General features: G+C 56.7%; 1 protein-coding gene across 4 annotated transcripts in view; it reads left to right on the top strand.

The window, feature by feature from the left end:
* GLI2 (GLI family zinc finger 2) overlaps positions 1 to 24,186 on the top strand; it is a 248,308-nt gene extending 224,122 nt beyond the window's left edge. For all 4 annotated transcript variants that reach the window (XM_082396096.1, XM_082396093.1, XM_082396095.1 and 1 more), the window contains 9 exons: positions 46 to 247; positions 1,844 to 2,057; positions 3,367 to 3,489; positions 6,646 to 6,780; positions 10,782 to 10,931; positions 14,894 to 15,058; positions 16,367 to 16,645; positions 18,158 to 18,494; positions 19,946 to 24,186. In XM_082396096.1, coding sequence (XP_082252222.1) covers positions 46 to 247; positions 1,844 to 2,057; positions 3,367 to 3,489; positions 6,646 to 6,780; positions 10,782 to 10,931; positions 14,894 to 15,058; positions 16,367 to 16,645; positions 18,158 to 18,494; positions 19,946 to 22,374 — 4,034 coding nt within the window. In that variant the 3' untranslated portion in view covers positions 22,375 to 24,186. The remainder of the gene's footprint in view (positions 1 to 45; positions 248 to 1,843; positions 2,058 to 3,366; positions 3,490 to 6,645; positions 6,781 to 10,781; positions 10,932 to 14,893; positions 15,059 to 16,366; positions 16,646 to 18,157; positions 18,495 to 19,945) is intronic.
* Positions 24,187 to 24,461: the final 275 nt, after the last annotated feature.

Raw genomic sequence — 24,461 nt, 5'->3', positions numbered from 1 at the left:
ACAAGCGCGGTCATGCTGACGCCCCTTGGCTTGGCTGTCCTGCAGTGTCGCGTTTCTCCAGCCCCCGGGTGACGCCCCGCCTGAGCCGCAAGCGGGCGCTGTCCATCTCCCCGCTCTCGGACGCCAGCCTCGACCTGCAGCGCATGATCCGGACCTCTCCCAACTCGCTGGTGGCCTACATCAACAACTCGAGAAGCAGCTCGGCTGCCAGCGGCTCCTATGGGCACCTGTCGGCGGGCACTCTCAGGTGAGCCCAGCCCGCGAGCCGGGGCCAGGAATGGGAGCTGGGCTGGGGCCCAGTGGGGAGGGTCCACACTGGCCCCCCGGGAGAAACATAGGAGTTGGTTTTTGGGTTTTTTTATTGAAATATAGTTGATTTACAATGTTGTGTTAGTTTCTGCTGTACAGCAAAGTGACTCAGTTACACACATATATACATTCTTTTTCATATTCTTTTCCACATGGTTTATCACAGGATATGGAATAGAGTTCCCTGTGCTCTACAGTAGGACCTTGTTGTTTATAGGACTTGTAAGTCAGTCTACTTGCGACTATTCCAGGAATTCAAAACCAGTAGTGATGACACTGAAACATGCCAACATTTGGGTACATCTTCATGGGCCTGTTTTTCACCCACCAAATGATTTTTTAGTAACCCTTACCGGGCCTGTCGCGAAAGATTCCATCATGAAGTCAAAGGGGACTTTCCTAGCATTTCAGCAGTCACTGACCAGCACTGGGACCGCTGGAGGTGTGACACTGGCTTGGCCTGCACGTCTCTGGGCTGGCAGACGTCTCCCTCTGTGGTCACAGCACACGCAGACCTCACCATCACCGCCCGCCCTGCCCCCTCTGTGCAGCCCTTGACTGTTCAGAGGACTCAGACCCCAGCCAACTTGGCTGAAACCCATGTCCTTACCCTGGCCCTCCTGAAAGAGGCCAGGGTTAGAGGAGCTTAGGAAGGCCAAGAGAGCTCAGCCCAAGGACCCGGAGATAAGGGGTGATAACAATTATATCAGTTATCTTTTGCTGTGTGACAAAAAAACAAAAACAACAAAAACCGCAGTTTCAAACAACAATAAGCATGTAACCTCTCGCACCATTTCCGAGGGTCAGGAGCACGAGACTGGCGTAGCTTCAGGCCTCTCACGAGGCTGCAGTCCAGATGTCGGCCAGGGCCGTGGTCACCTGGAAACTGGACTGGGCCTGGATGTCTGTTTCCAGGATGGCTTGCCCTTGGGCCTGTTGGCACGAGCTTCAGTTCCTCTTCATGGGCGCCCCTCCACATGCTGCTTGCGCGTCCTCACAACATGGTGGCTGGCTCCCCCACCCCCCGCCCCCAGAGGGAGTGGCCCCAGAGAGCAAGGAGGAAGCCACGGCATCTTCCGTGACTTAGCCTCGGAGGGCACCATATCTCCCTCAGTGTCCTGTTCTGGAAAGGGTGGCCCGTATGCAGGTGGCATGGTAGAGCTCAGAAGACAGAGGACAGTGGGAACCGGAGGGCCCGGGACACACTTCCTGGACGACGGCACGTTAGAACGGGGTTCAAACAGTCGGGGAGCATCAGTGACGCAGGGGCACATCCCAGGCGACAGAGCAGTGCAGGGCCAGGGACAAAGGCTGCGTCCTGGGGCAGGGCCTGGGAGCTACGCACAGAAGTGGAGGCCTGAGACGGCCGGCAGGGGGAGCCACGGGTGCTTGAGCGGGTAAAGCCACGGTGACGGGGCAGTCAGCAGCGCGCCCATCCCGATCCCCGGGCAGGGTCCTGTCCGCCCAGGAAGCGTGAGCCTCGCACAGTCCTGCCCCCACTCCTCTCCACCGCCTTGTCTGCCCTTCTCTGCAGCCCGGCCTTCGCCTTCCCCCACCCCATCAACCCCGTGGCCTACCAGCAGATCCTGAGCCAGCAGCGGGGCCTGGGCTCGGCCTTCGGGCACACGCCGCCCCTGATCCAGCCCTCTCCCACCTTCCTGGCCCAGCAGCCCATGGCCTTCACCTCCATCAATGCCACGTCCACGCAGCTCAGTAGCAGCAGCAACTGTCTGAGTGATGCCAACCAGGTAGGTGGGTGCGGGGGGCAGGGGGCCTCCAGGTACTCACCTGCACCAAGCGAAGGCCAATCACAGCCGTCTCATGCCAGGAACCTGTGGAAGGACTCTAGGCACGGGTCTGGCTGGCACCGTACCTCTGGGCAGAGGCCACGTGATCAAACGGGCCTCGGGCTGGATACCCAGTCAGGAGACCCGGGCTGGGTCCTCACACTGCCCTCACGCACCGTGGGCCGGCACCCAGCCTCAGTTCTTTGGCTGCCTGTCCAATAAGCATAACGACTAGATGGAGAAACCCTAGCATTCAGAGTCAGGCGTCATACAGGGACCTCACACACAGCATGGAACGTGGATGGACGGAACAGGTAATTAATATTGTACAGCTTAGCTTTAGAGCATGAGTTTACCCAAGGCCATCTTTTTTGAGCTTCCCAACGGGCTATTGACGTGCCCGGGCCGGCTCACACAGTGCTTGGCATGCTCGGTGCCGTGAGCATTTGATGGATGAACAAAGTCCTGTTTTGCAGGTGAGCAAATGCAGCTGGAGTCCTAGAGACAGTATCAGATAGTAGGAAGGGCGCAGGCCTCGGAATCAGATCGTGTTTCGAACCCTGACTTACCTGAAAGCTCTTTCAGCCTGAGCTCACACACCTGCAGAGTGGGGCTGCCACCGGTATTGGGTCGCTGAGCCTGGGTCCACCTGGATCCTGGTTAGTGCTCACGATGACCGTCCTTGAGGTGAAGCAGCTGCCCAGGCCACCCAGCTGGCAGGGCAGAGGCTGGAAGTGACCACATGCTGGGGAGGAAAGACCAGAGGCCGCGCGGTCTAGGAGCGGCCCTCTTCTAGAAAGTTCTCCCCAGGGCTCCAGGCGGCCACCTAGCACCTCCCCGACAGTGGCTGTCGGCTTTTGTCACATCCCCTGACACCGCAACTCTAACCCGCTTGTCCTGAGGAACCAAGCTCTTCTGTCCCGCTCCCGGGACTGGCCAGCCCTGTTGTCCCCAGACCCAGAGCCGCCCCTGCCTGGGAGGACTGAGAAGTCGAGGCCGCTGAGTCGGGAGCGGGGTCCCCAGCATTTCTCAAAGAGAGGGTCTCTGCTCCATCTCCATGGCGGGGGTGGGGGGGGGCTGCGTGGTAGGGAGGAGGGTGCTGGCGGGCCGGGCCCTGGGCTCCCCGGGCTGTGCCCCAGGCCAGAGCTGGGCGGGGACTCAGTTTCTGAAACTGCAAACACAAGTGTTGGCCCGGACGGCCTGGTGCGGAGGGTCCAGGGTAAAGCCCAAGCAGAACTTTGGGGTGCCCCCCTGTGCTCCCCTCTCCCAGAACAAGCAGAGCAGCGAGTCGGCCGTGAGCAGCACCGTCAACCCCCTCGTCATTCACAAGCGCAGCAAGGTCAAGACCGAGGCCGAGGGCCTGCGGCCCGCCTCCCCTCTGACCCTGACGCAGGTAACCTGCCGCCGGCCTGGCCGCGCTCGAACTGGGGCCGGGGCCGGGCCTCGTCTCCTGGGGCAGCTGCCTTGGGGCCATGACCCTGTTGAGAGTGGGTGACGGACGGCAGCCTGCATGAACGAATGAGTGAGTGAGTGAGTGGACCGGAGGGGGCAGGGCAGTCACGCCAGGAAGCTCAGGGAGGACCAGAGCTGTGTCCCCAGCTCCCCGCACCCACCTCACAGGGGCTCATCAAACGCCTGCCTGAGGGGGCGGGGGGAAGAGAGGGAGGGAGGGAGGGAGGAAGAGAGGGAGGGAGGGAGGAAGAGAGGGAGGGCTGCAGCTGTCTGTCCCCGCAGCACAAGCCCCAGGCCCACTGAGTTGCTCACGGCCCCTGAACGGCTCAGTGCCCCTGCGTCTGCGCCCTCTCCCTGGAAATCTGACCCCCACCCTATTCCCTGAATAGTAGGACTCACATCTGCCCAGACACCCCTCCCCCCACCAGCTTCTAGGTCACTTTGTTTCCTGCACTGCACGGTAAGCTTTGGAGAGGTGGCACTTTGGGAACAGTGCCTGGTTTGGCTCTGCGTCACCGGGTTTGCCTAGGGCCTGGTGCGCAGTGGCTGAGAGAGAATATTTTCTAAGGACTCAACGCACATTTGAGGGGGTGAGTGTTACAGTGCCTGGGAGGGGAGGGGGGACAGTTCTTGGTGGGAAGGCGAGGAACAGAGCATCCCGCAGCCCAGAATGAGCCTGTCGTGGGGCTGAGACCCTAGTGCAGGTGTCTTTCTTTGGAGATCCTGCCACTTATTCCAACACCAAGCCTGCAGGCACACAGCCCCAGCTCCAGGGGAGGGGACGGCATGCATGCTGACCTCTGGGGCAGGCCTCTCGTGGTGGCCCGGTCTCCACCCATTACTACGGAATCCGCAGCTATGACACCACGGGTCCTCGGGGCCTCTGGTCCCCATCTCCCCTACATCTGCCGGACCATCCTTTATCAAACCTGTAAACCATCGGGCGTGCTCCAGGCACTTAATTTTTATGAAATATTGGGTTCTGTTATTGTCAGGCAAACAGAGGTTGGTGACAAATTCTTCTCCCCTCACTGACACCAGAGCATCTCTGCGTGATGCATGGTTTCCACGCGGCTGGCCATCATCAGGGGCCGTTGAAATTGATGAGGACGGTGAGCATCCACCGGAGATCCACTCACTGGAGCCGTGGGGCCAGGGCTGCGGGGAGCCGCTCAGCGCCGGGGAGCCCCCCGCCCCGCCCCCTCAACCCGGGGGGCTGCACAGAGCCCACCCTCCTGCCCAGCTCCGCTCCTACCTCGTGTCACGGAAGGGCAGCCGTTCATCACGAGGAGGTTGTCACCGTGTCACTCAGTGTCCTGACTCAGTGACCTGACTCCTTTGCTCCCTGACTCCTTTGCTCCCTGACTCATTTGCAAGGTGGACGGGCTTGCTTTCTCTTGGCAGCAAATGCAACAGAACGAATCCCTCCTCGGATTCAGCCCTCAGGTTCCTGGGCTGGGATGCTGCTCGTCTCAATCTGGAGACCCAGGCCCACCCCCTGCCCCTGCACTCTGCTCCGATCACGTCCACAGGGAAGCTTCTTCCCGTCTTCTCTGAAATAAGCAGGGCAGGCAGCTTGAGGAGTAATACGTCTATTTCCAGTTTTTCTGGAAGTGCAGAGGCATTAGGAGGCCCCAGCCCTCCCATGGCTAGAGACTCGGGAAAGAGACATTCCTGCCTCTCCTTTTAATGTGGACCCAGTGCTGCCCGGGGACTTACTGGACAACACGTCGTTTTCCTTTTCCAGAACACGTGCATTAATTGTAAGGTGCTCTGGGAGACGACACTCAGAACCCACCCCCTGGAGAGCCCTCTGCAGCCCCAGTGGAAAGCCAGTCTGGGGTGCAAGTCTGCACCGGCCAAGGTGGGGGTCACAAGGCCAGTTTCTGCTCCGAGAAATGGACTCAACTTCAGGAGGGAGGCTGCGATGGAGGCTGCAGCCTCCGCTTCATTGAGTCCCTGTGGCCTATGGGAACTGGGGTGCCTGTCTTTGGGGAGAGGGTGTCTGTTCCCCCTTAGCCTGAGCTATAAATGCTTTCCCCAGAGGCTCTTCTGAAAGACAGACATTCCTGCCATTTTGGAGATAGTTTAGAAGTAAAGCAGGTCCCCCCAACGTCTGCCCCTTTGCCTGGCTTTGCTCTGAGCCTGCCCCACAGGCCAGGGGATACTGGGGAGGCCTCAGCCTGCTCTGGAGGGCCTCGCCGGGCCTTCTTCCCAACCTGGCCATCTGTGCCTCTCCCCACGTCCCCGCTCCTGGTACCACTCAGCCTGTCCCGTGTACCCGGCTTGGAAGCTGCCCCCGGCCAGCTCTGTTGGCGTCAGCTGGGATGGGGGGCCTTGTGGGGTTGACCCTCAGTCTGTTGCTGGTTTGGGAAGAAAAGCGTTTGTCCTCTTTGAAAGGAATTTCGGGCGCCTGTGATCAATGGAAGGCCCATTTCAGGGGCCTTTCCTTTACCTTGAAATGGGCATACGTGGACCCCATCGTGGCCGGGAGACATGAGCCCAGATCTGGGCAGCCGCAAACTCACTGTGTCCTGGAGGGAGCTGGTCGGCCTCTGCTGGAACGTCAGGGTGCCCGGCTGTCATACCAGAATAAAAACACCCACATTTTAGGGCTGTCACAGGGAAGCCCGATGCTGGGAGAGTGAGTGCCATGTGTGCCCTTGGGAGGAGGGGACAGTGTGAGGGTAAGGCCAGGCCAATGCGTGTGGAGTTTCCTCTTGCCTCCAGACAGGAGCCGACCCCGCACACACTCTAAATACAAATGCCTGCTGCCCCCCTGAGCCTGTGGGGCCTGCCCCAGCTCGCCCCAGGGAAACCCCGCCCAATAAGCAAAAGTCACTGCCCTCCTGTCTCCTGTTCTCCTTGCCATGGCCGTTGACCCAGGATTGACGGGACTCTGTGCTGATGACCAGCCAGCATGTGTGTATGCTCGTGCGTTCATGCGTGTGATGTGCATGTGAGCATGGGCGTGGGCCCACCTAGGCCAGCCCACGGGTCCTCAGCACAGCCTTCGCGGGGCTGATAGTGGCCTTTCCTAAGGGCCAGGTGGCTGGGCGTGGCTCATGTGTGTGTGCTCTGCACCCCCGAACCCCAGGAGCAGCTGGCTGACCTCAAGGAGGACCTGGACCGGGATGAGTGTAAGCAAGAGGCTGAGGTGGTCGTCTACGAGACCAACTGCCACTGGGAGGACTGCACCAAGGAGTACGACAGCCAGGAGCAGCTGGTGCACGTAAGCCCCCGGGCGCCCGCGGCCTGCGTGCCGCGGGCCCAGCCCGGCCCCCTGCTAGAGAGAAGGGGCTCCCAGAGATGCCTGGGCCACCTCCTGTGCAAGCGGAAGGCGTGATTAGTTACCTAGACCATGCTTGTTTCTAAAAGGGGACTTGTAAATACGTATGTAGTACAAGAGATTAACAAAAATAATGGAAAATTAGAAGGAAAAGAACAATAAAATGAAGCCCAAAGTAAAGGCAGTATTAAAAACCAAGTGCTCTGAGCTTGGTCTTTTTTTATTTTTATTTTTTTCTGGAGCTTCCTGGCAGCCAATGCAAAGAGGGAAATAAGATTAGTTAAGCCAGCCAGCATCCACAAGATAACAACAAACCTGACCCTGAAACCTGAAAGAAGTTTCTCCCGTGGAGGGAGGAGTTGGTCATTTCCTCTTGGAGACCATGCACAGATACCCAGTGTACATGGGTGCAGCTGGGTGTTTACACCCATACAGGGAGGGGGCTGCTTAAGAATGCCTGGGTGCTGACGGATCAGGAGATCAGAGAAGGCCACGGGAGCTGGGTGTGCCCTTCAGGGTCCGCCTGTAAACTTTCTACAACAGCAGCCACTGCGGGCTCACTCATGCAGTGCAAACAGCAGGAACAGGAGCTCAAGGTAGGAGGTGCCTGGCTTCCAACCTGGCTCCACCACAGCTAGCCAAGTGGTTCTGAACAAGTGACTGAACCTCTATGAGCCTCGGGTTTTTTCTCCTGTAAATAGAGGTGAAGCCCACTCTACAGAGGGGTGAAGGTTGACCATGATACCAGCATAAGCACTTAGCAGAGAGCAACCCTCCACACACGGGCATTGCCTCCTGGCTTCTCCTCCCTGTTCCCCAGGCTGGCCCCGAGTGGTTCCCTCTTCTCCATCCAGAAAAGAACTTAAAGTCAAGAATAAACCTCCCCCAACCCCAACGCACACTCCTTGGTGAGTGAGTGTCTGTAAAGATGAACCTACACCAAGCTGGAAGCTCAATTGCTGGGTAGATCCCCACTCGGCAACTCTCTTACATTTTAACCAATTTAATTGTAAATTTGAGTTAGCTACCTGACATTTTTTAAATATTTAAAAAATTATGTAAGTATTATACAAACATGTTCTCTTTATAATCAAATTGAGCGCTATGGAAATATACAAAATATAAAGTAAAAATCCCCCTACCCTCTCCTTTCTCACCTCCCAAGCGAAGCTTTGTCCAAAGTTGAGTGTGGATCCTCCAGATGGCTTCTGTTCACACACACAGACACACACAGACACACACACACACACACGCTGGTCACACCCAGGAGCCATCCCACAGGAGCCACCTCCTCCCCAGCTCTGTGAAATCAACATTTAAGACACCACCCACTCCGCCTGCTTCCTTTTTTCATGGGCTTGCTCTCAAAGACTGTAGGTTTCTTTGGTGTTGGGGTTTTTCTCCCCAAATTCTCACCCAGGGGACTGGAATTTCTCAGCAAACCCATTGCCGCTGACATCAAACCTGTAAAGCAGGGTCTTATCTAATCCCCCTGGGACTCAAACATAATTTTTCAACCAAGTGCTCTGAGCTAGAGTTCACATACACTTCTTATTTTTTTCTTTTTTTTCCTGGAGCTTCCTGGCAGCCAATGCAAAGAGGAAAATAAGATTAGTTCAGCCAGCCAGTGCCTGTAAGATAATAACACCTCTTTGGGTTAAACAAGTCTTGAGGTGGAGTAGGGGCCATTGGAGCTGTGAGCTGTGGGACAAATCAGATAGATGAAAGGGGGAAAAGAGAAGATCTGGAGCTGGGAGGGGTTGCAGGCAGAGAGGTGGAGAGGAGGATGTAAAAGATGCTCAGCAAGGAGTGCATTGGCCCCAAAGAGCGGGGAGGGGATTCTTCAAGTAAAGGCAGGGGGTCCAGACGTGGGAAGAAGGGCTCCAGCTGCAGGCTCCTGCCTGGGTCCTGGGGCTGTGGGTGACCACCTGCACCTGGCTCTGAAAGGAGCAGGTTCCTGTGTTGGGGTGTGGGGAGCAGGCTGGTCTGCTCAGCTCCGTCTCTCTCTCTGCTCCCTGGGAAGATGGATGGCCTGGGCACGCACGCAAACTGGAGCCCCCAGTCAATTATTAACAATTTGTTGCTAAGCAAACCAATAAGAAAAAAATGAAAGGTATTGTCAGGAAGCATTTTTATCATTTGAAAGGCTTTCAAAATGGAAAGTGAGGCTAATATAGTAAGATTTCCCTGGAAGTTCAAAGCGCCATAGATTTTGCTTGCTCTGATGTCGGCGTTTGGATGCATGACGGTCCGGCCTGTCACCCAGGGCGCGAGGGCCCAGCGGTTTTCTGTCTTGCGGGGAGAAGATGCTGCTGGACCCCAGATGCTCAGCTCCAGCACAGCCTTGTAGGTTGCAAAGGTCTACAGAAGCGCCATCCACTAGAAAGACACCACCAGCCCCAGGGCCAGCCCCACATGTAGTCTTACATTAGCTAGGGGCACATTTAAGCAGAGTGAAAGGAAACAGGTAAAATTAATTGGATTCATGTATCAATATTTTGTTTAACCCAATATATCTAATATTATCATTTCTGCATGCAGTCAATATATCACAAAATTATTGAGATATTTTACATCCTTCTTTCATTCTCAGTCTTTGAAACAGGTGTGTGGTTTATACTTACAGCCCATCCTGGTCAGGACCAACCACCTTTCAGGGGTGCAACAGCCACAAGCGGAGAATGGCCACCAAATGGGACAGTGTGGGTCCAGACGTGGTGGCAAAGATGCCACCATTCCCACTCCCCAGTTAAACAGACAACCTGAAAGATTAAGGACATAAAGGTCCTGAGGCCCCACCCACGTATCAACACATCCCAAAGCTCAGAAGTAGTTAGAGCCCTGCTCCAGTGAGGACTGCAGCCTTCAGTTAAATCATCAAAGCAAGTAACAAAACCAAATGTCCTACTCAGGGCGGCTTGCTCTGCTACCTGTGACGGAAAACCTCCATGGCCCGTTGCTCCCCATCACAGGGAGAAACTGCCCCCGGGGGGCACACAGGTGATGGGCCCAGGGCAGAGGCCAGAAGGTGTGGGTGCAGGGGCTGAGAAAAAGAGAAAAATTCTCCCCATGCTCCTGAGCCAGGGCAGTGCTGGCTGGGGTGGGTCTGGGGCCCGCTCGTCCAGGGAAGGCTTTCTGGCCATGCACTTCCCAGCTGTGCCCGAGATACCCCCCCCCCACCCTGAGCACCGAGGGCCCCCACCACCACTGCAGGATCAGCTGGATGTCTTGCGCTGTCCCGCCTTGCTCTCCTGGGCCGTTTTGTCCCCCGGGCAGCATCACACAGTGCCCAGGGCACACCATCAGGGTCAGACTCTAGCTCCATCCTGGGCAGGCTACTTTAACAACCTGGGCTTTTGTGAAAAGGGGACAAAGCTATCATCTCATGGGTCACTGTCAAAAAGAGAGACGAGGGTGCATTTATGTTTCTGTTACGATAAAAATGTTAGGCAATTCCCTGGCGGTCCAGTGGTTAGGACTCGGCGCTTTCACTGCCGAGGGCCTGGCTTCAATCCCTGGTCAGGAAACTAAGATCCCACAAGCCTCGTGGCCTAAAAGAAAAACAAAAATATTATTTAAAAATTTCTGGAGCCATAGGGACAAGCGTGGGAGAGGCTGCTCATGCCCCCACTGTGTGCCTGTCTGCCCCACCGCAGCTAATGAGTGCCTACTGTTTGCAGCCTGGAAGCATCATAACCACCATCATAACCATCAGTTCTCCATAGACCAGAGCCTAGATCCCAGACTGGAGTGAGCGGGGTGGCTTTGACCATCATGGAGGGTCACTTTGATGACTAATTGGAAGATGCAGCCCAGATAACTCAAGAGGAGGCGTGGCCGGCACCTGGATGCTGGCCACGCGGCGGCTGGTCTGCATAGACCAGGTGGGGTCTGGAGGGGTGGGTGGACGGGCTCACCCTTCCCCGTGGGCTTCTTCCCGGCAGCATATCAACAACGAGCACATCCACGGGGAGAAGAAGGAGTTCGTGTGTCGCTGGCAGGCCTGCACGCGGGAGCAGAAGCCCTTCAAGGCGCAGTACATGCTGGTGGTGCACATGCGCAGACACACGGGCGAGAAGCCCCACAAGTGCACGGTGAGTGGCCGCGGGCCGGCCCGTCGGCCAGCTGGTGGGGCTGGTGTGGGCAAACCTGGTGGAACAGCGTTGGGACAGGCCTTGCCGACAGGGTGTCCTGTCTGCCCCCGCCCAGTCTTGGGTCCTGGGGGCCCCTCTTCTGTCTGTCTGCTGCCCCAGATCTTCGCTTACTCTCCCTGTGGGGCAGCGTGTGCATCTCGGTAGCTGCGGGGGGAGGGGGGCGTGCTGGTGTCTCTGTGGTTGTGTCTGCGTTACCAGGAGCCCCACGGCACAGCTGTGCCCTCACCCGGCTGGGGGACCCTGGGCAGGGGGCCAGCTTGGCAGCTCCCTGCAGGCTGTCCTCTGCACAGAAAAGAGTTTCACTGGAGAGTCACAGATTGAGCGATGACGGGTTAAAAGTCACTTTGGTTGAGTTTTTTTAAAAAATGGGAACGCAGTGATAAGACCTTTTAGACAGTCTCCCTTACAGAGTCAACAGGATTTGTGACGCTATTGGGTTGGCCAAAAAGTTTGGGGAAACCTGAACGAACTTTTTGGCCAACCCAATGTTTGGTGAGACCTTTTTTTAAATTTTATTTTATTTATTTTTTTAAACATTAGGTTCTTATTAGTTATCCATTTTATACATATTAGTGTATATATGTCAATCCCAATCTCCCAGTTCATCACAGCACCACCCCTCCCCCGCCACTTTCCCCCCTTGGTGTCCATAGGTTTGTTGTCTACATCTGTGTCTCTATTTCTGCCCTGCAAACCGGTTCGTCTGTACCATTTTTCTAGGTTCCACATATATGCGTTAATATAGGTGAGACCCTTTTTTAACACACAGGAATTGCTCCCTCTTTCAAAGAGCGGTGGCCTTGTGATGCACTCCTGTGGCTGTGACAGAGGCCTCTGGGAACTGCTCTTTGTGAATTACCGTATTTCATAGATTCTGAGACATACACTTTGTTCTCATTTTAATGACTCTGAAATCAGTCTGTCTTAAAATCGGTGGTGTCCAGGATTCAATGAAATACACTACCTTTGTTGGCAAGGTTTTGGTTTTTTTTAATTGAGATAGAATTCACATACCATAAAGTTCACCCTTTTTTAAAAAGTGTACAATTCAGTGATTTTGAGCGAATTCACAAACTTGTGCAGCCTTCACCACTAGCTAATTTCAGGACATTTTCAACACTTCCCCAAAAGAAACCCCATACCCACCAACAATCACCCCCCATTCCTCCCTCCCCTGCATCCCCTGACCGCCACTAATTTGCTTTCTGTCTCTATCAACATGCTTATTCTGGGCAGTTCATAAAAATGGAATTGTACAATGTGTAGCCTCTGCGTCTTTTCCTTCACTTAGCATGTTTTCAAGGTTCATCCGTGTAGTATCATGTATGAGTATTTCATTTCTTTTTGTGGCTAAATAATATTCCACTGTGGACGGATCACAGTTTTTTATCCATTTATCAGTTGGTGGCTATTTGCATTGTTTTCACTTTTTGGCTATTAACACTGCTATGAACATTCACATTCAAGTTTTTGTGTGGTTATGTTTTCAGTTTCTTACGTATACACCTAAGAGTGGGTCATAGAGTCATAGAGTGGGTCATTGCTGGGTCATAGAGTAACTGTATGTTTAACTTTTTGAGGACCTGCCAGACTCTTTTCCAAAAAGGTGACGGTATTTTACATTCCCACCAGCCATGGGTGAGGGTTCTGATTTCTCCACATCCACACCAAAACTTGTAGTTACCTGCCTTTCAGTTACCTAGTCATCCTAGTGGGCGTGAAGTTGCATCTCATTGTGGTTTTGATTCGCATTCCCTTAATGACAGATGCTTTTGAGCATCTTTTCGTGTGCTTATTGGCCATTTGTATATCTTCTTTGGAGAAATGTCTACTCCAGTATTTTGCCCATTTTTAAATTGAGTTATTTGTCTTTTTGTTGTTGAATTGTAGTAATTTTACTAGACCCTGATTGGATATATGATTTGCAAATAGTTTCTCCCATTCTGTAGGTTTTCTTTTGATTTTCTTCATGGTTTCCTTTGAAGCATAAAAGTTTTAAATTTTCTCAAAGTCCAATATTTTCATTGCTTGTGCTTTTGGTGACGTATCTAAGAAACCACTGCCTAATCCAAGGTCACAAAGATTTATCCCTATATTTTCTTCTGTGAGTTTTATAGTTAATAAATATAGATTTATTTATATAAACATATAAATATATACGTGTATACATTTAGTAGGGTAGTTCTTCCATTTAGGTCCTTAATCCATTTTGAGTTAATTTTTGTAGAGGGTGTGAGATAAGGGTCCAACTTCGTTCTTTCGCATGTTGTTACACAGTCGTCCCAACCCCATTTGTTGAAGAGACTATTTTTTCCCCATCGAATGGTCTCGACACCCTTGTTGAAACCCAGTTGACCCTAAATGTATGAGTTTATTTCTTAACTCTCAGCTCTCTTCTGTTGATCGATACATCTGTCCTTATGCCAGTACCACTCAATGTCTTTTTTTTAATTAATGTACAGTTGATTTACAATGTTGTGTTAATTTCTGCTGTACAGCAAAGTGACTCAGTTATACACATATATACATTCTTTTTTATGTTCTTTTCTATGATGGTTTGTCCCAGAAGATTGGATATAGTTCCCTGTGCTATACAGTAGCTTGATTACCATAGTTTTGTAGTAAGTTTTGAAATTGGCAAGTGTCAGTCTTCCAAATTTGTCCTCCTTTCGCAAGATTGTTTTGGCTCTTCTGGATCCTTTGCAGCAAGTTATTTTCTTAACACCCCGAGTGGTAGCAAACCATAGCCCTCTGATATGAGCTGTGAACTACAGAATCAAATAAAAGGCATTGGAACCAAGTGTGCCCAATCAAACTAGTCAGGAATAAAGGGGAGGATGTGAAGAATGAGACAGTTCCTGTTGGGGTTTACGTGTTATTCTGGGGGCAATTTTCACAGCTACACTGGATGCAATTGCGGTGTGTTTGGAATAGGTACCTCCTGCAGTAATCCTTCCTTCCTCCCTCCCTCCCTCCCTTCCTGCCCCTGTCTCTGGCTCCCTCTTTTCTTCCTTTCCTAAAATGTTTATTGAGCGCCGCACATGTTTCTCTTCGTCAGGCGCTAAGTCCTAGGAACACAGAAATGAACAAGACCTAGAAAGTGCCTGCTCTCCGGGAGCTTGTATCCTAGTGGGAAGGCCAGATAACAAAATGATTAAGATAATTATAAACTGTGTTAGGGAGTATAAAGGGAAAAGGGTGGTATTATAATTAAGAAAATCAGAGAATTGCTCTCGGAGGAGATGACCTCAAAGATTGAGAGGGAGTGGGCCAAGCCAACGCCGGGGTAGGTGGGGGTGGGGAAGAGGTTCCAGCCAGAGGGGACAGTGTGCGCAAAGGCCACTCGCCGGGAAGAGCTTAGTGGGGTCAGGGAGCAGAAGGGACAAAGGGTGAGGATGGCCAGCTCCCTCAGGGACGCGGAGGACTCTGGATTTTATTCTTAGCACATTCAATGCACAGAACAGTTCTAATCAGGGAGTGGCGTTGGGAAACAGTTGAAGAGAACATTTACAGAGTTTGTAATCATATGGGAAGAGTCTTTACAACGTGCTGTTGATTTTAACGAGCAGAATAAGTAACTGAACGCTCGAGAAGTTCCCGATTTGGGTTTTAAAAACGTGCGGGGATGAACTGCAGAGTCCCCAGAATGAGACTTGCCTGGGTGTCGGCTGTACCTGGGCCGTGGACGGTGTCATTTTCCTGTCCTTTCCACGTTTTCGCGACGTGTCATTTATATAATCAGGAAGGAAGGTAGATGCTGTCGCTGAGATCCGTGCGCCTGGCTGCACGTGCGGGGCAGAGCGAATGTCGGGGAGGGGGAGGTGGCAGCGGGCCGGCCCCCAGGTCAGGCTCCCTGCGGTGGATCTGGGGCGCCCTCATTGACTGAACCCGCCTCTTCCCAGTTTGAGGGCTGCTCGAAGGCCTACTCCCGCCTGGAGAACCTGAAGACGCACCTGCGCTCCCACACAGGGGAGAAGCCGTACGTGTGCGAGCATGAGGGCTGCAACAAAGCCTTCTCGAATGCCTCGGACCGCGCCAAGCACCAGAACCGCACCCATTCCAACGAGGTACCCGGCCCCAGGGAGGCGGGCAGCGGGCGGGCGTGCGCCTGGGGCCCCGCGGACACGTTCGTGAATGCATCACCCTCATCCCACGGCTTCTAGACACCTGTAGGCCAGTCGGTGGCCAGGTGCCAGGTGCCACTTCCCCCCGCTCCCTGGTGTGGGGACTGAGCACGCAGCGGCAGCCCTGTCCCCACAGGCTGGCAGCGCGGATGACACGCTCCAGCCGCTCGTGCCGCCCGGGCCTGCGGAGCTGTCAGTCCCTCCCCGCGTGGGGCGCAGAGCAGCCTCTGTCTCTCCCGGTAGCCAGAGCCCCAGGCAGGGCTGAGGGAGCCCAGGGAGGAAGGTCGGGTGGGAGCTTGTGGTGGCTCTGTGCCCGCCTTCCAGTCCCTGCCCAGCCACTCAACTGCTGCCACTCAGGTAGACTCAGGAGAGGATGTTTCTAGACGTTTTGATACATTTTGGACCCCAAAGGGACTTGCTCCAATGCTGGCAGGAAGTTTGAGGACTTCCCAAAGGTATCTGAACCCCTCAGAGTGTCTAAAGACAGGAGCTAGCCTTGGATAGGGGTGTGTGTGGGTATGTGTGTTTGCAAGTATGTATGTGCATGTGTGTGGATGTGGATGTATGTGTTATGTGTGTGGGTGTGTGGATATGTATTTGTAAGTATATGTACACGTGTGGGTGTTTACATACGTGTGTAAGTGTGTGTGTTTACATGGATGTGTGTTTGCATGTGCATACATGTGTGTACCTGTGTCCATGTATGCATGTAGACAGAGTATGTCTATATGTGGATGTCGTTGTGTGTGTGTGTGTGAGCTCAGGACCGAGGTTCAGAAACCTGAGTTTTCATCCCACTCCTGGGTGACTTGGGGCCAGTGTCTTTGCCTCTCTGAACCTGTCTTTCCTCATGAGAGAGAGCAGGTGTTCGTGCTGTGTCACAGACGTATAACGAGGTAATACACTCGCTACTGATACTCGAAAGCCCAGCGCCCCAATCGCTATGCTGATCACACCAGGCACTGTGTGTCCCCTCCCCCCGCAGGCTGTGATCCATGTCCCCAGTCCGTGGTGGGGCCCCCTTAACCACAGGCTTACCTGCAGGAAAGGGTGGCAGGCGAAGCCGGCGGGGCGGGGCTCCTGCGGGGCGGGGCTCCTGTGGGGCGGGGCTCCTGCGGGGCGGGGCTGACGTGGCTCCGCCTTCCGACAGTGCCGCCAGCTCTGCCTAAGAACGCGGCTTCAGGAGGAGGGGCGGTGCTCCCACGCGGAGTCTGCCTTCCTATCCCATCCGTAACGCCTCTTCTCTTCCAGAAACCCTACATCTGCAAGATCCCAGGCTGCACCAAGAGGTACACGGACCCCAGCTCCCTCCGGAAGCACGTGAAAACGGTCCACGGCCCAGATGCTCACGTCACCAAGAAGCAGCGCAACGACGTGCACCTCCGCACCCCCCTGCTCAGGGAGAATGGGGACAGCGAGGCCAGCGCCGAGCCTGGCCGGGGCTCCGAGGAGAGCGCCGAGGCCAGCAGCACCAGCCAGGCCGTGGAGGACTGCCTGCACGTCAAAGCCATCAAGACCGAGCGCTCCGGGGTAAGCAGGGCTGCGCAGCGGAGGCCCGGTCCATACCCCGCCCCCAGGAGGCCGTGCCCAGCGGCATCAGGAGCGCAAGGATGTCCCTCCTCTCTCCAGCTCAGCGGGCCCCCATCGCCACCTCGGGCCCCCACGGAACCTGTCTCGTGCCAGGTCCCATTCTGCTGGGCAGGCCGTGGGTGACGGGGATGCCTGCCCCGACGCGGTCAGTTTGCAGGGGGTGGGGCGGCACCCGGTGTCTGCCTTTCCAACCAGTACCTGCCGCCGCCGCCGCCGCCGCTGCCCCCGCCCCTCTGTCCTGTCTCTGTGTCCTTGCCCCTCTGGCCTGCACCCCTTTTGTTCTAACCACCTGTTCTTTGTCTCCACCTCTTTCTCCTGACTGTACCTCCCCTAAGGATAGACGGTACTGAGGTGAGCGGAGCAGCGGGGTGGGCTCTGGGCGCGGTGGCGCGAGTGAGGGGGGCTGGGGCGCTTGTCCAGGCTCCTCACGGCCGGGAAGGCAGGTTCGGGTACGTAGACCGCAGGCACCGCAGGTGGGGCCGTCGGAACAGCTCGAGGCCGGCAGCAGGCGTCAAGCTTGCAGGCACAGGAGGAAGCGGTGGGGTCCCAGCCCGCGTGAGGGTCAGGGCAGGGTGGAGGTGTGAATCTGGACTGTGGAGCAGGGCGGGCCTGACCTACAGAAGGCCTTGAGTGCCGAGGTGAGGGATGTGGGCCGTGCTGTGTGCAGCTCCCCTGGAAAGGTCTGGAATTTGGGAGCCTTCAGGTTAGAAATGAACCAAGGATGCTGCATCCCAGGTGAGCCTCATTTGGTCGCAGATCCCAGGTCACGGTGGAGGGAGCCCAGGTTCTGTGGGGCTCCACCCCGTACACGTGTGCCACAAGCTCTCGGCTCGATTCACCCTGTTGCAGAGGGCGGGCTGGTTTGGGGTGGCCACTCAGGTCAAGGGCGAGGGCTGTGTCCAGCAGCTGCACCCTCCGCGGCCAACCCTTCCCTTTCTAGCAACCCACCTCCGGCCTGCTGGGCAGACGGCAGGTAGCAGGCCTTCACTGTTTCTTGCTTCATCGAGCGGCCCACCCCCCATCGCTGTTGTTGGGGTACTTGAGTCTCCTCTTTCCTGTCAATTTCACACGGCTGCGGCAGCCTCTGTGGGGCTCAGCTTCAAAGGGTCCACATACTGAAAGCTCTACAGGCAGAGAGCTCCGGCCCAGACGCTGGCTGGGAAAGCTTAGGAGCATAGCAGGGGGCTAGGGCCGGGTGGGGGGTGGGTGCCTGGCGATTACCCGCTGCCTTCTACTCGCCGGGTGGTCTCCATCCATCCACCGACTCTCTCCAGGAGTCAGTTCGGGTCCCGCTTACAGTTGGGGAAGCCGAGGTTCAGAGCAGTGATGCTTTGAAAGCTCCTCCACATGGCAGCTTCCTGACTCCGGGTGTGCAAGGGTGCAGCGTGGGTGGCGGGGCCAGTGGGTGCTCGCCCCCTCTGAGTCTGTGCCTTCTCACCACACTTCCCACAGCTGTGTCAGTCCAGCCCCGGGGCCCAGTCTTCCTGCAGCAGCGAGCCCTCTCCCCTGGGCAGTGCCCCCAACAATGACAGCGGCGTGGAGATGCCGGGGACAGGGCCTGGGAGCCTGGCAGACCTGACGGCCCTGGAGGACCCGCCGCCGGGGGCCGACACCTCCGCCCTGGCCACCCCCTCTGCCGGTGGCCTGCAGCTGCGCAAACACATGACCGCCGTGCACCGGTTCGAGCAGCTCAAGAGGGAGAAGCTCAAGTCGCTCAAGGATTCCTGCTCATGGGCCGGGCCGGCTCCACACACCCGGAACTCCAAGCTGCCCCCCCTGCCGGCAAGTGGTGAGTGGAGGCCCTGGGCATGCGGGTGGGGTGGGAGGGAGCCCAGGGCAGCACGATGAGGCTCATACCCACTGGGCATCATGTGCCCTGGAGAAGATGGATCTTACGAGCCCATTGCACAGGTCAGGGAATTGAGGCTCAGAGAGGTGAAAGTGCTTTGCTCAGATCGGTGGCAGAGCTGAGACTCAGCCCAGGCCTGGGTGGCTCCAAAGCCCGTGCTCTTCCGGCTACACCATGCTGCATCCCCATGAGCCCCAAAGCAGGCAGACCCAGCTCAGTTCTTGCTCTTCCTCATGAGCTATCCACTTGTCTATCAGGCATCTGCCACGCACACCACAGCAAAGGCCCTCGGCAGGACAGTGATACGTTCCCTGTCCCTGTGGCTAGAAGGCCAAGTTACGAGATGCCGAATGAGCAAGTAGCGCCGAGGACAGAGCTCAGGGTAGCTCGAGAGAAAGCAGGGCAGCTGGGGAGGCGCAGGGAGGGCGTCACGGAGGGGGCAGCCCTGTGCTCAGCCTCGGGAAGCGTTGGCCAGGCTTTGAGGTGGAAGACGTCTTCACCAGGCATTTCTTGAGTGCCACTGTGCCAGGCTGCACGCTGGACGCCAGACACCCTGGGGCACTGAGCCTCCAGACTGCCCTGCAGGGCCCAGTGTGCACCGTGGCACTGAGTTATTAAGAGGAGACCCTGAGAGGCACCACCCTGCTCCTCCTCGAAGGTGGGATTCGTTGCCCCAGCTGTCGAGGGAACTGCCGGCAGATGGCCTTCAACTCCCCACCTCCTCCAGAGATTGCCTGGGGTGCTGACAGCTGCCTCACCCAAGGTCACCCTTCCCGGCATGGCCCACATCCAGGGACAGATCTCTGCAGGGGTGTAGAGGCTGCTCAAGGCCCAGAGCTGCCTGTGAGATGAGCCGCGGCTGGTGGTGGGCCTGCGTTGCAGCTGTCTTCTCCCTAACCACTCTGCTGCCTCTCCGCACCACCCCGCCGTGGCTGTGGGTCTCAGGACACTCCCTCTAAACAGCCTGCTGGGTAAACTCAGTCCCAGGGGAGCCCACCTGGCAACACCCATCCGTAGATGGTGGGGATGCAGGGAGGCTGTGGCCAGGGCCCTCCTGGGCTCTTGGGGATAACCCAGTGCTACAAAGAGGCACATCCCATCCACAGCTGGAGAAACTGAGGATGGGACTGAATGAGAACGCAGGGCCAGTGGGCAGTGCTAGATTGGGATCGGGCCTCCTAACTTCCGCTAGCCGCCCTGGCAATGAGTGCCACCATTTGCTAACTGTCCCTTCCTTTCTTCCTCTTGTTGAGAAATCATCGGCTGGGTGCCTGCTGGGTGCCAGGCCCCGTGCCAGGGCTCTCTGCCTGGCAGGCTCAGTGCGGTCCAAGCAGGCAGAGCACCGCCCCTTGTCCCCAGTCCCCGGCGCTGACCCCTCTCCTCTCCCGCAGGCTCCGTGCTGGAAAACTTCAGAAGCGGCGGCGGGCCGGCCGGGCTGCTGCCCAACCCGCGGCTGTCCGAGCTGTCCGCCGGCGAGCTGACCGTGCTGAGCCACCTGCAGGAGCGCCGCGACAGCTCCGCCAGCACGGTCAGCTCGGCCTACACCGTGAGCCGCCGCTCCTCGGGCATCTCCCCCTACTTCTCCAGCCGCCGCTCCAGCGAGGCCTCGCCCCTGGGCGCCGGCCGCGCACACCCCGCCAGCTCTGCCGACTCCTATGACCCCATCTCCACCGACGCGTCGCGGCGCTCCAGCGAGGCCAGCCAGTATGGCGGCAGCAGTGGTGGCGGCCCGGGGCTGCTCCAGCTCACGCCCGCCCAGCAGTACAGCCTGCGGGCCAAGTACGCAGCGGCCACGGGCGGGCCGCCCCCCACCCCGCTGCCCGGCCTGGAGCGCGCTAGCCTACGGACCCGGCTGGCGCTCCTGGATGCGCCCGAGCGCGCACTGCCCGCCGCCTGCCCACACCCGATCGGTCCTCGGCGGGGCAGCGACGGGCCGCACTACGGGCCAGCGGGGCCGGCGCCCTCCTTCCCCCACGAGGCGCCAGGAGGTGGGGCGCGGAGGGCCAGTGATCCTGGGAGGCGACCCGACACCCTGGCGCCCCCGCGGGTGCAGCGCTTCCACAGCGCCCACGATGTGACCCCAGACGCGCTGCCGCCGCCCTGCGCCCAGGGCCGAGGCCTCCGTCTGCAGAGCCACGCGAGCGCCGACGGCGGCCTGGCCCGCGGCCCCTACTCACCCCGGCCACCCAGTATCAGCGAGAACGCAGTGATGGAGGCCTTGGCAGTGGGGGCGGACGGCGTGGGCCCCGAGGTCAGCCTCGGGCTGCCGGAGGACGACCTTGTGCTGCCCGACGACGTGGTGCAGTACATCAAGGCGCGTGCCGGTGGCGCCTTGGAGGACAGCGCCCCGAAGGTGTACCTGCCAGAGAGCACCTGCTTCTCCGAGAACCCCAAACTGCCCAGCCCCGGGCTGCACGGCCGGCACACGATAGCGGCTGCAGACTCCAACGTGGGCCCCTCTGCCCCTGTGCTGGGAGGCTGCCCACTGGGTTACGGGGCCCCCTCCAGCCTGAACAAAAACAGCATGCCTGTGCAGTGGAACGAGGTGAGCTCCGGCACCGTGGACGCCCTGGCCAGCCAGGGGAAGCCTCCGCCCTTCCCACAGGGCAACCTGGCAGTGGTGCCGCAGAAGCCAGTCTTCAGCCAGTACCCAGGCTACAGTCAGCAGGGCCTGCAGCTGAGCCCCGGGGTCCTGGATAGCTCGCAGCCGCACCTGCAGCCCTGCGGTGGAGCGCCCTCCGCGCCCAGGGTAAATTACATGCAGCAGCTGCGGCAGCCAGGGGCAGGTGGCCAGTGTTCTAGCATGACAGCTGCCGTCAGCGCCCACCCCGGCTACGGCCAAGCTCATCCCCAGCTGAGCCCCCTGGGTGGGGCCCCACACCAGTTTCCCCGATCCTGCAGCAACATGGCGGCCAAGCCAGGCCACCTGGGGCTCCCCCAGCAAATGGAAGTTGCTCCTGACCCCACCATGATGGGCAGCAGCCACAGGGAACTGGACGTCCCCAGTTCCAGCCTGGCTAGAATGCCACCACCTCACCCAGCCCAGAGCTACCCACAGCAGAGCCATCACCTAGCCACAGCCATGAGCCAGGAGGGCTACTGCCAAGGCCCCAGCCTTGTGCCTTCCCACCAGCCTGGCTTCGTGGAGCCTCAGCAGGGCCCGACGGGGGCGGCCGGATCGAGCTTCGGCCTGGTGCAACCCCGGCCACCCGCAGAGCCCAGCCCAGCTGGCCGCCGCCGTGGGGTGCGTGTGGGGCAGCAGCTGGCCTACGCCAGGGCCGCTGGCCACGCCATGGCTGCTCTGTCGGCCGACCAGGAGATGACAGAGTCTGTGCCCAAGGGGACAATGGGCGGTGTGTTGGCCCTGACTCCCCAGGCACCCCCCCAGGATGCGGGCGGGGCCCAGGACCGCAGCATGCTTTACTATTACGGCCAGATCCACATGTACGAGCAGAACGGAGGCCTGGAGAACCAGGCCGGCTACCAGGCCATGCGACCCCAGCCACCGCAGCCCCAGGCCTTGCCCTCACCAGGGCTTAACCAGGTGTCCAGCACTGTGGACTCCCAGCTACTCGAGGCCCCCCAGATTGATTTTGATGCCATCATGGATGACGGCGATCACTCCAGCTTGCTCTCGGGGGCCCTGAGCCCCAGTCTCCTCCATGGCTTCTCCCAGAGCTCCTCCCGCCTAACCACCCCGCGCAACTCCCTGACTCTGCCCTCCATCCCCGCGGGCATCAGCAACATGGCCGTCGGGGACATGAGCTCCCTGCTCACCAGCCTGGCCGAGGAGAGCAAGTTCCTCAACATGATGACCTAAGGCTCCGGCCCCTGGCGCTGAGCGGACCCCGAGGGACCAGCGCTTCCCAGAGCGCGGGGCTTTCGTCCGTTTCATCTTTTTCCCCAAAAAGTATTAAATAGGTCTGAGGGAGTTTGGCCAGTGGCTGGTTCAGACCACAGAGGCTTTAAGGGCAGGTTTATGTGCATCCTGTCTGATCTTCTTTTAGATTATCTGTCGGAACTCAGAAAAAAGTCTCAACAGAAAAGGCAAGGCAGGAATGCAAAACTCGTTTACACAGCACTTTGCAGCCTTTGGTGTTTATAGGACCACTCTGTTCTGGCTTTGTCACCTCTGTCATCTGGCTAATGAAGGATTACGTTGGCCCAGGGCTTTCCAAGCACACGTGGAAAGAGGCGAGAGGAACCACATTTGGGTTTGAATCTGAAAGCCATACTAGGTATTCTAATCCAGGAAGATAAGTTTCTTGTTCCAGTGCATGCAAAGTAAAGGAATTCATGGCCCACCGGAATTCTTCCATGAAGCTTAATTCTTGAGGCCTCTAACATCCCTTGCCATGGAGTGGAAAAAAATTTTTACCTGGATGATTTGGAAGCACATCCTGATTCCGGGTTTGGTAGAGCAGGCATCTCTACCCCGCAAAGCCAAGTTTACAGCTGGCCGACTGTCCAAGTGTATATGGATGAATAAAGTATGGAAGTATCGCCCAAAAAAAGGAAAGAAAACAGTGTAATACTCAGGGCAAGCCCAGAAGCTACCCTGGCCTCTCCAGACCATGTTTACAGTGTTCATGCGTGTAGAATGTAGCCCTTCCTGAAAAGAACACATTTCTAAATACCTCGGGGCTGCTGGATCTGCTGTGGGTTAAGAATGGCCAAGGTGAGCTGAAGCGTGGCCTGGGGCCTGGGTAAAGTGAACGCACCAGGGGCCCGGCTTCAGGCTGCCCTGGAGGTCTCCCAGTAGGACGAGGAAGTCGCATGTTTACCCAAGCCTGTTTCTCCAATGCACTACGCACCCACTTGACCATGGACAAACCCCAGGGCTTGACAGCAACCTCCGCCCAGGTTCCTCCAGGCCGTGCTGTCCGCTCGCCAGCAGCCCAGTGACCAGCCCCCTAGCTACAGCATGCAGTCGTGGTATCTTCTGGATTCCCTTCCCGCCGCCCTCCTGTTCATTTCACAGAGAACGATGACATGCATGGTGTTTTCGGTGGGGGTAGGAGGGTGAAGGGGTTGATTCTTGGGACTCTGAGGGACCATCACTGAATTCTCCTATTCAGTGTTGGCCAAGCCCCACCTGGAAATGGAATTTGGAACTGGCGTCAGAAGACATTGTTCCCGAACATACAGTAGGGTAAATAGGTGCATCCTCCCCACCACACACATGTACAAACACCGCACACCTTTCCCATGTTGAATTCGTGGCAACCTTGCCAAATCCACCTGCACCACTATGAACTTGGAACCGACTATGACCCTGACTTCAACCAGGACAGGGCCGAAACCTCACCTGGGCCTCTACATCCCAGAACAGCAAATGCTTTGTCAGGGTCCAAAAACAAGGCCAACTTCAAACGACAGCCCTGGGACACCTCCAGGGCTCTGGGCTCTGTGTGGTGCACGGTCTTTCCCTGCGCTAGGATTTCACTAGCTGTTCCCAGCCTGTATATTGTCTGTACAGAAGACAGCATCCCTGAAAATACTGTAGGTGAGTCATCCGGTCAGATTTTATGTCCAAAACATTTTTAGCTTTTTCTACATGCGATGAATTGAGATGACATACTCAACTTGTAAATAAGTCTTTTTGTACATTAAAAAAGTAATTTTTTCATAATTTATTTGGTCTATCTGCTTCTTGCTTGACAGTAGTTAATGAAAACCTGGGCCATAAATTCGGTGCATTTGAACGGAAACGAGGCTGTATTTTTTTCTTAGCAGCGTCAAAATTGACTACCCCGCCTTGGCCAGGAAATGTTTAAAGCTGGGACCTTTACTGCCTGTTTGTTTGTTGTCTGGGGGCCGGGGTGGCGGGGTTTGACGTGGTACAGGGGATGTCTGGCTGTTCTTTCAGCCCGCTGGACGGAACGTCTGAGTTGGTTTGCTTGTTTA

Source organism: Balaenoptera borealis (genome assembly GCF_965194805.1).
Source record: "Balaenoptera borealis genome assembly, chromosome: 6".
Taxonomy (NCBI): Eukaryota; Metazoa; Chordata; class Mammalia; order Artiodactyla; family Balaenopteridae; genus Balaenoptera; species Balaenoptera borealis.
Note: the sequence above shows the minus strand (reverse complement) of the source record. Positions and strands in the feature narration are given on the sequence as shown.